This window comes from Palaemon carinicauda, chromosome 4, assembly GCF_036898095.1.
Source record: "Palaemon carinicauda isolate YSFRI2023 chromosome 4, ASM3689809v2, whole genome shotgun sequence".
Taxonomy (NCBI): domain Eukaryota; kingdom Metazoa; phylum Arthropoda; class Malacostraca; order Decapoda; family Palaemonidae; genus Palaemon; species Palaemon carinicauda.
This window is the reverse complement of record NC_090728.1, coordinates 173,317,784-173,331,767: the sequence shown is the minus strand read 5'-3', so window position 1 is coordinate 173,331,767 and position 13,984 is coordinate 173,317,784. Positions and strand designations below refer to the sequence as shown.

Sequence of the window (13,984 nt, the reverse complement as noted above, 5' to 3'; positions counted from 1 at the left end):
CAAGTTTATATTGGCAAATATGTATTGCAGGCTTTTGATATTTGGTAGTCTGCTGGCTATTCGTTGCTAGCTCGAATTCAATCGGATTGAAGCCCTCTTTGTAGAATCACTAGGACAAATGTTCTGTTGAGGTACCATGTTGACATATTCCCTACCCCAAGGATTCTTGTATTAAATTTCATTTGAAATGGTAAAACATAACGCATCTTTGCTCGACATGGTCTGACTTAAAGCGCTATGTTGCATACAAATATCAACTATGCATTCTTTTATATCCATTTACTCTTTTCTCATTTTGACATTTGATTCTGTTGAGGCTTGGTACAGCTGCTGCTAATTCTTGTACCAATGTCAATGCTATTATTATTATTATTATTATTATTATTATTATTATTATTATTATTATTATTATTATTATTATTATTATTATTATTATTACTTGCTAAGCTACAGCCTTAGTTGGAAAAGCAGGATGCTATAAGCCCAGGGGTTCCAATAAGGAAAATAGCCGAGTGAGGAAAGGAAACAAGGAAAAATTAAATATTTTAAGAAAAGTAACAACATTAAAATAAATATCACCTATATAAGTTATAAAAGCTTTAACAAAATAAGAGAGAGAAATAAGATAGAATAGCGTGCCCGAGTGTACCCTCAAGCAAGAGAAATTTAACTCAAGACAGTGGTAGACCATGGTACAGAGGCTATGGCACTACCCAAGACTAGAGAACATTAGTTTCATTTTGGAGTGTCCTTTTCCTAGAGGAGCTACTTACCATAGCTATTACTGAAGTGTAACGATGATGGCAATCTCCGTGGCCATTCATAATGGCAATTTGTTTCAAGAGTTAGTTAAGGATGTCATGTAATGAAGACAGAATGAGTTTATCCAAAAGGAAAATCAGTTATTGATTCTCAGAAAAAAATGCTTCTTTATTACATGAATTATTTGAACTTTTATTCCACCCTAATGCTAATCTATGAACATTTCCAAAAGTTTTTTTTTTTTTTTTTTACACTTTGGAAAGTGGTAGTGTCTTTTTTTTTGTATTATCTTTCTAGATCTCGGAAAGTGGTGGCGTTTTTTTTTTTTTTGTATTATCTTTCTACATTTCGGAAAGTGGTAGTTTTTTTTTTTTTTTTTTTATCTTTCTACATTTCGGAAAGTGGTAGCGTTTTTTTTTGTATTATCTTTCTACATTTCGGAAAGTGGTAGTTTTTTTTTTTTTGTATTATCTTTCCACATTTCGGAAAATGGTAGTCTTTTTTTTTTTTGTATTATCTTTCTACATTTCGGAAAGTGGTAGTGTCTATTTTTTGTATTATCTTTCTACATTTCGGAAAGTGGTAGCGTTTTTTTTTTTTTTGTATTATCTTTCTACATTTTGGAAAGTGGTAGTGTCTTTATTTTTTTTTGTATTATCTTTCTACATTTCGGAAAGTGGTAGCATTTTTTTTGTATTATCTTTCTACATTTTGGAAAGTGGTAGCGTTTCTTTTTTCTTTTTTTATTCATGACCTACAGAACTGAAAACATAGAAGGATAGAGAAACGAACAACATGGGTCTCGATACATATAGTTTCATACTTTATTTATTTTACATATAATGGGAACTTTTTTCACTTATAGTCATTTCAAAATAACTTCATGTATCTGGGAAAACAGGTATTGGCTTACCGGTAACTAAAATTATTTTTCTTTATTTTCTTTGCTTACTTGTCGCTTCGGCCATTATCCTATTAGGGGCTTAAGAGGAATTTAGATAAATATTTGGAAAAGAGTAATAACTGAAGCTGTTCATAATTTAATAATATATACGAACGCATTGTGCATTAGATATTTTTGTGTTTACCGTGTTTCTGTACATTTATTTGTACCTTATGTATGTTTGAGGTCAACTGCAAGCTAGGTATGTATATATAAATATATATATATATATATATATATATATATGTATATATATATATATATATATATATATATATATATATATATATATATATATATATACATGCGTACATATGTATGTATGTATGAATGTATGTATGCATGTATTATGTATGTAAATGCTATTTAATCTCATTTTGTAATGTTGCATATTAACTGAATAAAAAGTAATGTCTTCTGATTATTATCATTAAATTCATTGTTGCGTCTTAGGATTTATCGGTAACGTAGTTATCAATGGAATAATTAAAAAATTACAGACCATCTAATGATTATTTGATAGCGTTATATGCTTAGCTATGTTCGTTGATTGTGATTTTCCTTATCAGAAAGATGCATCTTAAGATTTAGAATTAATTCTTAGATTGTTTTATGCTTAAGAAATTCTTTTATGATTAATTAGAAGGAGAACTTAATACTCAGTATTACTAATTTCCTAGTCTCTTTTGATACAAAGATATTGTGCTCTTTTAAAAACGTTTCGTAATTATCTATGCAATATAGACAAAACATTATTGTCTGTAAAAAGATGTTCCAATTTCCTTTAGCAGCATTGAAACCAAAACAAGGTATTAGTAAAAAATAACTTGTATATCTTTTATGGGGATTAATAATTCCACTTACATATTCAAACCAAACTCTAAATGGTATTTCATCATTGTCCAAAACAAAGAAAAATGAAATTTCAACTATCATCATTCCGTACGTTCATCTTTGCCACAAGGTAACTATAATAAGAGATCCTTTCTAATATATCTAACTCATTTCTAAAGAGATAATCTATCGTTGTTAGTTTGCAATGAATCCTTCACACACACACGTATTTTGAACACCGGCATTCTTAATCTGTGGCTAGTTTTCCTTAACTTGGAACAAGAAGACATTAACATTACATGGTGAAGACAAGATAATGATATGTATGACAAGTAACTGGTTATGAGGGAAGATATAAGAGCTAAGAGAAATGTGTACAAAATTACAGGATGTCATAAATGATGATCAGAGTTTTATCTATACAAGACGATGTTTCTATATATATGAGAGAGAGAGAGAGAGAGAGAGAGAGAGAGAGAGAGAGAGAGAGAGAGAGAGAGAGAGAGAGACTTTACAGATGAGGAAATTTAAGAATTTATTTTACTTTTAGAAGGATTGGAGAGAGAGAGAGAGAGAGAGAGAGAGAGAGAGAGAGAGAGAGAGAGAGAGAGAGAGAGAGAGACTTTACAGATGAGGAAAATTAGGAATTTATTTTACTTTTAGAAGGATTGGAGAGAGAGAGAGAGAGAGAGAGAGAGAGAGAGAGAGAGAGAGAGAGAGAGAGATGAGGGAGAGACTTTACAGATGAGGAAATTGAAGAAATTTTTTTACTTGCAGAAGGATTGGAGAGAGAGAGAGAGAGAGAGAGGAGAGAGGAGAGAGAGAGAGAGAGAGAGAGAGAGAGAGAGAGAGAGAGAGAGCTGTACTTTACAAATGAAGTAATTAGACAGAGAGAAGGAGAGAGCGTTTATGATTGAAATAGATGTTTTATCATTAAATAACTCTCATCATTGGCTTATAAATCACAGCATAGATACAAATACATAGGAATTATATCCTGATACTATATCTAGAAGCACTGTTAAAGTATTAGGACTCCACTGCGGTTCTAAAAAATGCTTTTGAGGTTCATGGAACCGGAGAGTCACCGAACACCTTTTTTTGCATAAAACTTGACACAGAAGACACTTCAACATTTCCCGAGTTGTCTTTGAAGCTCTAAAATGCACTTTGCACGCCCTTCCTTCCTTCCTCGGAAGGGAAAGAAAGTTCCGACGTGACTGGCACCTCAGTATATGCTTCGTGAGGGTTACTGATACTTCCCACAAGTCAGTCATAATAAAAAGGAATGTTTTTCTTATAGAAATTGTATGTTTCGAAGTCAGTTTCACTGAATAAACGTAAATTTCTCAAGGTTTTGTTCAATTCGCTACTTGGACAAGTCCGTAAAAGGAAAAAGAATGTTTTTCTTATAGAAATTGTATGACTCGAAGTCAGTTCCACTGAATAAACGTAAAAATCTCTCAGCATTTGTTCATTCCACTACTTGGACTTGAGTTTGAAATTCAACTTACTATTATGTGAATATCACTTCAAGTTCTGAGTAAGAATATTTCTCTACCTGATTCACCTTGAGTACACGTCTATTTGAATATGATTCATTAGAACATTTCTCTTCAACTATCTGAGTTAGTGAATGACTCATTTTCTTTTCACTCTGAGTTACTCTAAGAAGACACGATATGTATCCTAAAGGAAATAGAAAACGTCACTTTGACAAGTCTTTCACAAAGAGAAAACTAAAAAACAGGTTCATAAATTTACATATATGATTATATTAATCTATCAGAGCATAAAAAACCCAGTTTCTTCATTTTTTTTTTCTAAATCATTCAACTCATGCCCATGGAACACTGCATTTACACTGGCGAGCGCGCATGCGATTTACTAGGAACAAGGAGAATATAGATATTTATATTAAAAAAATGAAATAAAAATCTACAGTAACTACCCGCTTAGTACTACAAGCATGAATCCATGTAGCAGCGGAGGTAAACATTAATAGTGTAGACGACGTTCTAAATACTCCCTCTTCCCTTTTTATACTCTCTTATACTCCTACTGTCGCATAAGATACTTATTTCTTGTCGCTGATGTTACTATTTCGCTCGTATGTCCTCACGCTTCTTTCTAATTTACAGCAGCGGAAGGGAGCGAAGAAGATATGCCACGATTTATAGGTGGGTCCTGGGTGTACCCACGGTCTTACTGTAGGTATAGGCCTATACCTAGACCGTGGTAGTGCCCTGAGCTATACGAACTAGTCCCAGAGAAGTGTGGCAGCGACTCCGTGCGTACTTGTCGTTGGAGTTTCTAGGGAGAATCATCCCAGTCATCAACAAAGCTTCGCATTAAGTGCAAATGCAGGCAAGTTGACGAAACAAGTGACGAGCGACAATACCCAGTGGAGGAGCATCGTTGGTAATAGGCAACCAGAGGAATTGGGTCCTGACCTTTGCCCACCCAGGACATCGTTGGGCAGTAACACTGTTAATTAAAAGAAACATGTATGTATAAACATTTGTTTTGTAAAATTGAGAATAATAGGCTTTTGCAATTGCATGCTATATTATGCAATAACACTTGTTTTAAGACACGTGATAATTGAAATAGACACAGTTATTTGCATAGTAGCTTTCCTATATTCTTCTATGATCTTTTATTTTTCTTTCTTCGTTTTATCATTCGTTTATCTATTGAGTTTCATTCATTCAAGAAATTTTATTAGCTTCAAAGAATGAATATATATTCTCATCATCAATATGTTTTACACGATTGCACATTTGTCTATCAAAACATCTCTCTCTCTCTCTCTCTCTCTCTCTCTCTCTCTCTCTCTCTCTCATGCTTTCTGACAAACAAATAATTGGTGTCTTTTTACCCCTTTTTGTAGGCTTTGGCGTTTGTAGAACAGAAGGCGAGTTGTCGTAGAGCTGATCTCCCTTTGGAGGTTCAAGTGCAACTTGGCGTTGTTCCTCAGTCTCAGTTTCCACAGGAGCTTGAGTTTCTTCTAACAACAGAATTACAGATTATGAAAGGAGAGGAAAACGGTTTTACTTTGTTAAAAAATGAGCTGAAGTGATCAATATTAATTTTATCTTTCTGTGTACTGTTGTACGGTTAAAGGACAATTGAGAAACATTTCTTGACTACATTTACAGCATATAAAGAAAAAAAAATACTTAAGGATTTTGCAGAAGCATTACTATAGTGAACATTAAGATATAATTCAAAGAATGAATACGTCTAAAGGAGATACTTGAGTGAACACGAATGACTTAAACTCTTCATCAGTCTATCTCTGTCTGTTTGCCTATTTAATCATATCTCTTATCGCCCTACTCTATGGAAATCTCAAAAAGGGGAATCTGAACTTACCGTCCATAACCAGACAGGCAGATTTAGTAAACCTTACCAACTGGTTATAGCCAGCTAGACCTACCTTCTGTTTTCGAATTCTCGCTTCTTATCTCTTTTGCTTTCGGTGACATGTAGATCTCTGGAATTGGTAGAAAAAATATTGCATAAATTACCAAGTTCTTATTACAATAATAAATGATCATCAAGCTGACACTAGCTGAATTATCTTTAATAACAAGCGTTGCTTATGGGAGGTTTCCGTAGATTATGTATCCTCTCGATATCAGGTCAAGGATACCGAGATAGGCTACTCACGTTGTACACCAGGTGCTTTCCCCAATTCTCCAGCTCATCATTTTGATTTAAGCAATATAATTTTATCTAGATTATCCGTACTGTATGATTATGTTGATTTGAAACCGGCCCTTATGTTTTAAAGTTTATCATAGAAATTAATTTCACCTCATATGAGGATCAAACCTAAGACTTTTAAGAGAAAGAAAAGGACTAGTAAATCAGCCCAAAGATGGTGATATTGAGTAGCTAACCAGGATTTGTATGGTATGACTGGATGAGGGAAAGGTTCTTAAGTAATGAGTGGGAGGAATTATTTATCGTTCTATTGTAATAAAGGTAAATGCAGTAAAGACAACTGTAAGATTTATAGGGGTATAAGAGTAGTTAGTATGGCAGGACTTTAATTCAAAAGGTAAAGCAGAGGTAAAAGGACAGATAGGGGAAGAACTGTATAGGTTTAGGCAAGGAAGAGGGTTTGTGGATCAAATGCTTGTTATGAAATGGTTATGTGAGAAATTTGAAAGTAAATAAAACAATTTCTGTAGCGTACAGTATATGGACCCAGAAAAAGCTTGTGAGTGTATTCATTAATAACTAGAGGAGCACTCAGTAGAGCGCAGACCTCCACCGCAGCAGCTTAGTTTTCAACCTTTTGTTCGACCTTGACCTTGACCTTTGACATTAACATGTATTAATTAGCGTGGTTTTTCGTACACCAAGTTTGAAGTCTGTGTGACAACGATGTCCAAACTTATGGCTGATTACGTGATTTGGACATTTTGCTTGACCGTGACCTTGACCTTTGATTCTGACCTTCCAAAATTTAATTATTTCCAGCATTTTACATAACAGTTAATCCCTGCAAGTTTCATTATTCTACGATTAAAATTGTGGCGAGTGTTAGAGTTTGTAGATATGAGAGTGATTGGTTTGGTGTGAAATTGGGCCTGAGACTATGGTGTATTTTGTATCTCTGGCTGTTCAACATCTATAACGTGGAGTGATGAGAGATGTCAGAGAAAAGACAGTGAGGAGTTGTTGATTACGAAAGGAAATGGTTAATGTTTCTTAATGATACTGAGCTGATTGAGGATAGTGAAGAGGAATTGTAGAAAAAAGCAAATGTTTGGGTTTATGAATTAATAAATGGTAATACGAGATGGTGGAAGAATTGAAGTAGTCGGTTCGTTTAAGTATTAGGAGCAAATATAACAAGTAATGATGAGATGTCAGAAGAGGCGAAGTAAACAAAAAATCTGGTAGAGACTTATATTATCAATGGAAGCCAAGGTGAGAATGTTTGGAGGGATTGTTGACCAACTATAATGCAAAGAAGTAAGGATGTTGAGTGCAAATGAAAGACAAAAGGATAAAGCTATGAAAAGGAACTGTGTGCATAGAATAAATAGTCCAAGAAGAATTCATAGGCAGAGAAATATGGATTTATGTAGAGGTTGTAAAAAGATAGACTGGGGAAAAGATGGATTAGAGTATTTTGGTGTGGTTTAGTCGCCCGAAAAGAAAGTAAGAGTTATTTAGTGAAAAGAGTATATAATTCAAAAGAGCTACGATACACTAAGAGCGAAAGGCACAGAAAGGCTTAATTAGATTGGGTCTGATAAGTATTGGAAAGGAAGACCCCTAATACCTAGGAATCACAAGAGCAAATGAAAAATAAGGGTGAATGTGTCAGTGTTTGTAGGGGGGTAAATGCACTTTAAAGTTTAAAGGGTGGAAGCAGGAGAAACTTTTGCTTTTATCTTAAGTCATGCAAGTGAAACGGATCAATATTTTATATACACACTCACACATACATACATAAACAGTATATATATATATATATATATGTGTGTGTGTGTGTGTGTGTGTGTGTTTGTGTGTATACACTATACACACACACACATATATATATATATATATATATATTATAATCATATATATATATATATATATATATACTGTATATACATTAAGCCTTGTAGCGATATATTCCAGCCGGGTAGTCTGGAATCCAAGGTATCTTTAAATGTTCACTTTCCCGTTATATCATTTTTTTTTCTATTTGGATGCGAATCGAATGATAAGGCCATCCTAACCAACCTACTCTTGCCATCCGCACATTCTAAACACTCATTCTTATCTCGGATGAAAGGACAATAAAGGAAAAATGAATTATCGCTGAAAGACAGCGAGGAAAATAAGACACAATACTTTTGACTTTGGAACTTCATCTGCACGTTTAGGAAAAAATGGAGAAGCGAGAAGTAAATCGTCAGTGCGACAAAGAAGAGGAAAAAAAAAAAGAACGAAATGAGAACGAATCATTATGAGGGATATGTCAACAAACGCTAATTAAATTCCTGCTGTTTGAGTTTTTCTCTGCGACGCTTCTGATGCCCTTATGATGTCCACATGTGCATTCATCGCTAAGGAAAATCCGCCTCTTGTTAAATTTCACGTCGTGATGATTATGGAAAATACAATGTGATCCGTAGTCTCTCTCTCTCTCTCTCTCTCTCTCTCTCTCTCTTCCCATCCCCTGACCCCATCTCTCTCTCTCTCTCTCTCTCTCTCTCTTCCCATCCCCTGACCCCCATCTCTCTCTCTCTCTCCTCTTCCCATCCCCTGACCCCATCTCTCTCTCTCTCTCTCTCTCTCTCTCTCTCTCTCCCTCGGGGATTATCATGATGTGAATAAGATTTCCTTCTTTTGGAGTAGATTCTTTATGGCAATTCCGAGTGAACGAATTCGTGCATGGCACCTTACTAGTTTTCAAACTGGGGTTTCCTTTTTTTTTTAAGTGTAACCATTTATTATATTTATGTTTTCCTTTACAAACTACAAATGGAATATTTTGGATAATTTATATTATGAATTAGCCCTATGAATAAAAAAAAATAATCGAATTAAACGGCAATGGAAGAGGTAGCCCACCCCTTCTGAAAATGTGTATGGAGAATAAGAACAATTTTAGTATGTATGGAACCTTAAAGAATAGGTTCACAAGAGTAGACCCAACTAACTTCCGGGCAATTTGATTATCAGTATCAATACAATATTTACTCTGGGAATTTTTTTTTTTTCGGCATTTCAGTTTCTCCTTTTCATTCCATTTATGAGGACATTACGAAGCCAAATACTAATATCTAAAAGCTCTTAAATGCATAATGAAAAACTGGAAATAAGAGACTGAAAGCAGTCTGAAAACAAGTAAATTCCAGAGAAATAACTTGGTTGAGATTATTTCATAGTCAAGTTATTTTCACAATGACCTTTCCCGTTTCTAATTTAGCTATTCGTCCATTCTTTTATTTGTATGAGTTTGTATCAGATGTTTTTTCCATATTCAATAAGTAATAAAGAAAAGAGGGTGACACTTCATTTAGATTATTATTATTATTATTATTATTATTATTATTATTATTATTATTATTATTATTATTATTATTATTATTATCAAACTAAGTTATTCTTGATAAAAGGAAATGTGGAAAACCATAATGCTCCTGTGTTACTATTAACATATTTTGTAAATAATTTTTTCCTTAGGAGAAAATTTGATTACTGTATAATTAAGAAAACAAAGGTTACGTTTTGAGAGTTATGAAAGCTTTCTGGCTTCGCAAAGATATCTTTAAAGACACACACATACATACACACACACACACACACACACACACACACATATATATATATATATATATATGTATACACTGTATATAGTAGCTATGAAAAATGAAGCTGCTAAAATGCCTACATATATAATTATTAGTAATGAAATACATAACAGTTAGTATAAATATTTGCTCACCACACTTATTTTCTTTTTCACACGTTCAAAAGAATGAAGATAACTTTAGACTACAAGCTTTTATTGAACACTCCCAAAGAATTGATTACCCGGGGTCTGTCTCATGCTTACAAACAAACACTCCAGTACCTCTCGCGCACCCCCTTCGCCTTTTTCTTTTTATATCAATGTGCCTTTTCAAGGTTCAAAGGCCGCTCATGAATGGCAGAGGCAAGGGACAGTGACATTGCCCAATCAAAAAGGACAATGCCCTAGAGACCGACCATATATACATATGATCAGCCCCTAAGCCCCCCTCTCCACCAAAGATAGGAACAAGGTGGACCAGGCAAAGGCTGCTGATGACTCAGCAGATAGACCTATAGGCTCTCCCAAACTCCCCATCCTTAGCTCACAAGGATGGTGAGGTTGTAGCGACCAAAGAAACTAATGAGTTTGAGCTGGACTCGAACCCCAATATGGTGATTACTATAGTCCATTTCTTTTAGCGAGTCATATTTGCACCGACTCGCAGCAGTGCCCTTTTACTCGGAAAAGTTTTCTGAATGCTGATTAGTTGGACAAGATAATTCTAACCAATCAGCGACCAGGAAACTTTTCCGAGCTAAAAGGGCACCGTTGCGAGTCGGTGCAAATATGACTCGCTAAAAGAAATGGACTATAGTCATTGACGTTACCACACCGACCACCGCAATCCATTTGTATTGATTAAGCACGGTTGCCTTCTTTTTCAAGGTCTATGCTTTGGTTTTGGGGTAGACTGTAGTCTCGATCGGCTGCCTTGCCTGACATCGCTTAGACCCCGGTAGCGTATGTTCTTGCGTTGTGCCAGTCACCAGCGTCCTTCTTCCCAGAAGCCAGGAGTCCCGTTGCCTCCCCTCTCCCTCTCTCCCTAATCTTTTATTTATTTCTCTTTACTTCTTTAATTATCCTGTTCTCTAGTCTTGGATAGTGCCATAGCCTCTGCACTATGGTCTTCCACTGTCTTGGATTAGAGTTCTCTTGTTTGAGGCTACACTTGGGCACATTATTCTATTTTATTTCACTTGCTCTCATTTTGTTGAAGTTTATATAGTTTATATAGATATTCATTTTAATGTTGTTACTGTTCTAGAGATATTTTATCTTTCCTGGTTTCCTTTCCTCACTGGGCTATTTTCCTACTTGGAGCTCCTGGGTTTATAGCATCCTGCTTTTCCAACTAGGGTTGTAGCTTAGCAAGTAATAATAATAATGATAATGAAAACATTTAGGAAACTGATTTCATATGGCCCCTTTTTGTCTAATCGTGCTTACGGTATAACAATTCTTGATTGTTGGCTTAATTTCTTTTAGTGACTTCTTCTAGTGTCAATTAACACAACCCTTGGAAACAAAACTTTAATTTTCTCTCTCTCTCTCTCTCTCTCTCTCTCTCTCTCTCTCTCATGTGTAATATTTTTTCTTTAAATTCTAAGGTTTCCATTATTCTTTCAATTAACATAATTCTTATCATGATTTTTTCCTCTCTTTTTCTGCCAAAATTCCCTTTCCCCTCTCTCTCTCTCTCTCTCTCTCTCTCTCTCTCTCTCTCATGTGTAAAATTATTTCCTTAAAATCTATGGTTTCCAGTTTTCTTTCAATTAACAAAATTTTTACCAAATTATTTTTTTTCTCTTTTTGTGACAAAATATCCCTCTCTCTCTCTCTCTCTCTCTCTCTCTCTCTCTCTCATGTGTAAAATTATTTCCTTAAAATCTATGGTTTCCAGTTTTCTTTCAATTAACAAAATTTTTACCAAATTATTTTTTTTTCTCTTTTTGTGACAAAATATCCCTCTCTCTCTCTCTCTCTCTCTCTCTCTCTCTCTCTCTCTCATGTGTAAAATTATTTCCTTAAAATCTATGGTTTCCAGTTTTCTTTCAATTAACAAAATTTTTACCAAATTATTTTTTTTCTCTTTTTGTGACAAAATGTCCATTCTCTCTCTCTCTCTCTCTCTCTCTCTCTCTCTCATGTAATATTTTCCCTTAAATTCTAAGGTTTCCAGTTTTCTTTCTTCCAATTTTCTTTCAACTAACAAAATTTTTACCAAATGATTTTTTTCTCTCTTTCTTTCTGCCAAAATCTCTCTCTCTCTCTCTCTCTCTCTCTCTCTCTCTCTCATGTAATATTTTTCCTTAAATTCTAAGGTTTCCAATTTTCTTTCAATTAACAAAATTTTTACCAAATGAATTTTTCTCTCTTTCTTTCTGGCAAAATGTCCTTCTCTCTCTCTCATGAGTAATATTTTTTTTTCTTAAATTCTAAGGTTTCCAGTTTTCTTTCAATTAACAAAATTTTTATTAAATGATTTTTTCTCTTTTTCTGCCAAAATCTCTCTCTCTCTCTCTCTCTCTCTCTCTCTCTCTCTCACACAGGCCAGAAGGTTTCTGTACATCTGTCTGTTTGTCTGTTGCTGCCCTAATGCTTCCGTTTGCCAATCTCTCTCCCACCCCCCTCTCTCTCCTCTCCCTACCCCCCCCCCCCCCTCTCTCTCTCTCCCTGCCTTTGTCTAAAATTCATGACGAACCTTAGGGCAGGGGCGTTTCCTACCGGTGTCTACTTACCATTTAATTTGATATCTCCTTCGGTCTCCCCGAGGGAGTTCTTGGCGACGCATTTGTAGGTGGTGTTGTCGTTCCTCGAGAAGTTGTAGATGGTGAGCTTCATGTGGATCTTGTAGAGGGTCTCCACTGCCTCGTAATAATACTTCTCCGAATTCAGGATCATCATGTTGGCTTTGACCCAGTAGCTGATGGCCTACGGAAGAAAAAAATGGTTTTGAAGGTTTGAGCAGATGAAAGTTTTGGGATTTGAAATATGCATGAGTAAGAATTATAAAAATGTACATTTGGGTTTTGAAGATATGGTGAATTAGATTTGATTACATACGTGATGGTGAAAGAGGTTAAAAGAAAACCTTAAATTATAAAAAAAAAAAAAAAAAAATATCGAGAACTTATGCTCTTGTTTCAAAGGTACAGACGAGCTATTAAGTTGATGCAAAAAAAAAAAAAAAAAAAAAAAAAAAAAAAAAAAAAGGCCGACAGGAAAACTGGAATACTTCTAAGTGGAATACCTTGTTACAATGGGTTAAAATGTAAAACAGTTATCAATAGACGCATACATACCCAAACACACACATGGTGTATGATGTAATTGTTCCAAATTTTAATGTTGGCTTGGTACATAATTGAAATTCGTGATTCGATACTGCTTTTTTGAAGATCCGATCAGGTGATTTTAATTATACAAAGACTTCGATTGGAATAAATAAAAGGGAATAATGGTCACTCATGAATGGCAGAGGGAAGGGATGGTGGCATTGCCCTATCAAGCAGGACAATGCCTTGAGACTGACCATATATACACATGATGAGCACCCACGATTCTCTTCACCCAAGCTAGGACCAAGGAGGGCCAGGCAATGGCTGCTGATGACTCAGCAGATAGACATATAGGCTCCCCCAAACGCCCCCATCCTTAGCTTACAAGGATGGTGAGGTTGCAGCGACCAAAGGAACCAACGAGTTTGAGCGGGAGTTAAACCCCAGTCTGGCGTTCACCAGTCAGGGACGTTACGACACCGGTCATCACAAGGGGGAAAAAATCGTTTGTGTGCTTGATTTTAACTAACTGGCCTTTGATTTTGCCGTACTTCCTCCACCACCATAGCATAATTTTGCAGTTAGTGTTAGTTACTTGACAAAATTGCAAAAACGTTGCTCCCGCCTTCCCAAAGAAGTCACTCTATTGAATGATGAAGCTTTATCTTAATTATAATGCTCTAGGTCAAGTTACGCTTAGGGAATTAGGAGCATTCTGTTTAGGACACAGCATCATAGATTAAGTGGGTGGCAAGCCGTTTTTTCGACTTATAGTTTAGAAATTTATTGAAATGTTTCCAGTCACCAAAGTAATCTGTGGTTACCGTATCTTTCACGCTGACAAGTTGT

The 13,984-nt window shown here is 35.1% G+C and overlaps 1 protein-coding gene across 2 annotated transcripts in view; it reads right to left on the bottom strand.

Moving 5' to 3' along the window:
• Positions 1–3,345: 3,345 nt before the first annotated feature.
• Positions 3,346–13,984, bottom strand: part of LOC137639204 (lachesin-like) — a 305,922-nt gene continuing 295,283 nt past the window's right edge. For both annotated transcript variants that reach the window (XM_068371496.1, XM_068371497.1), the window contains 4 exons: positions 12,596–12,788; positions 5,982–6,038; positions 5,421–5,549; positions 3,346–5,026 (listed from right to left, as the gene is read on the bottom strand). In XM_068371496.1, the coding sequence (XP_068227597.1) occupies positions 4,875–5,026; positions 5,421–5,549; positions 5,982–6,038; positions 12,596–12,788 (531 nt within the window). In that variant the 3' untranslated portion in view covers positions 3,346–4,874. The remainder of the gene's footprint in view (positions 5,027–5,420; positions 5,550–5,981; positions 6,039–12,595; positions 12,789–13,984) is intronic.